Source organism: Odontomachus brunneus, unplaced genomic scaffold (assembly GCF_010583005.1).
Source record: "Odontomachus brunneus isolate Ranch 3 - 2012 unplaced genomic scaffold, Obru_v1 Obru_scaffold_065, whole genome shotgun sequence".
NCBI lineage: Eukaryota > Metazoa > Arthropoda > Insecta > Hymenoptera > Formicidae > Odontomachus > Odontomachus brunneus.
The window spans coordinates 985,670-986,839 of NW_022639515.1; the positions used below are offsets into that span (position 1 = coordinate 985,670).

The 1,170-nt window shown below is 41.2% G+C and overlaps 1 protein-coding gene across 5 annotated transcripts in view; it reads right to left on the reverse strand.

Moving 5' to 3' along the window:
• Nucleotides 1-1,170, reverse strand: part of LOC116846483 (neuronal calcium sensor 2) — a 219,177-nt gene that overhangs the window by 114,479 nt on the left and 103,528 nt on the right. Inside the window, exon 1 of one of the 5 annotated variants that reach the window (XM_032820366.1) lies at nucleotides 243-706. The exons of the other annotated variants lie outside the window; for them this stretch is intronic. Within the exon in view, the coding sequence (XP_032676257.1) occupies nucleotides 243-288 (46 nt within the window). The 5' untranslated portion in view covers nucleotides 289-706. Of the gene's footprint in view, nucleotides 1-242; nucleotides 707-1,170 lie in introns of those variants that run through there. 5 annotated transcript variants of the gene reach the window in all.

The following is a 1,170-nucleotide window of genomic DNA, read 5'->3' on the forward strand; positions in this document are numbered from 1 at the left end:
TATTTGGCTGTTTAAATCAAGACTTGTTCTTGTTGTTACCGAAATAACGTGATATATACATATATAGGTTGACAAATAATCTGAGATTCAGTTATAATTAACTATAATTAGCTGTTTAATGACAATGACTATAAATGTCGGCCTAAATTTCGATTCTGGTATATCTTCTCATTCTCTGACAAGTTCATCAGACGTCCGTTTAAAACGGACGTCTGCGGTGTACAAGAAATAATTTGACAGACCTTGAAATACACGATGCATCACTGCCCGCGTGCCGACGTTCTGCATTCTCCATCCTGACGTCTCGATCCAACATCTCGGCTATTCTCCGACCTGGCACTGACATTGTCACTTTACACTCGCGGAGATAAAACTCGATCGGGAACGCACATGTTAAATAACGCGATGCCGCGACGCGCGGTAATTTTCTCTTTCTAGTGATTCTTGATTCAAGTCGCTACGACGTCTGCAGGTGGAGTTATTGGCGTTTATATCGACCCGCGTTTTAGATCGCACTCGGCGTTGTCGCGGCGACGAACTGTGAGTACGCACGTCGCGACGCGTCAATGGAATGCGGAATGCGACTATCGCTTCCGGTAAGTCCAGTTTACGCGCTGTAAGTGAAAGTACGCGGCGGCTCGGCCGCTACCCCCACTCCTCACTCCCCGCGACTCAGATAAGCATTACGGCACCGCCTACTTGCTCGCTACAGCTTGCGGTCGTTCAACTCTACACGCGGAAAGAATTTTATAACAAAAATTATCACTTTGTAACCGAGGAGTAGATCGACATTCCGCAATATTTCGCATATCCTTTTATTTCATAAATGCTACTTACATTTTAGAAAATACTAAAATATACTATAATATATAACTTGTTCTAAAATATATTATAGTATATACTATAGTATATTTTAGATATAGTATTAGGACCTTAACTTAGTTTCCGCCCAAAAAATACTGAGAAAAAGCATTTATTGTAAAAAATTTATTTAAATTATTTCAATGAAAGTATTTTCCATCACTTTCTACAACTTTTTGCCATCTTTCTGGCAACTGGGCGATACCATCTCGATAAAACGATGTTTGTTTCGAAGCAATCCATTCGTCCACCCATTCTCGCACTTCTTCAACATTTCGGAAGCGTGTACCACTCAAGCCGTGCTGCATC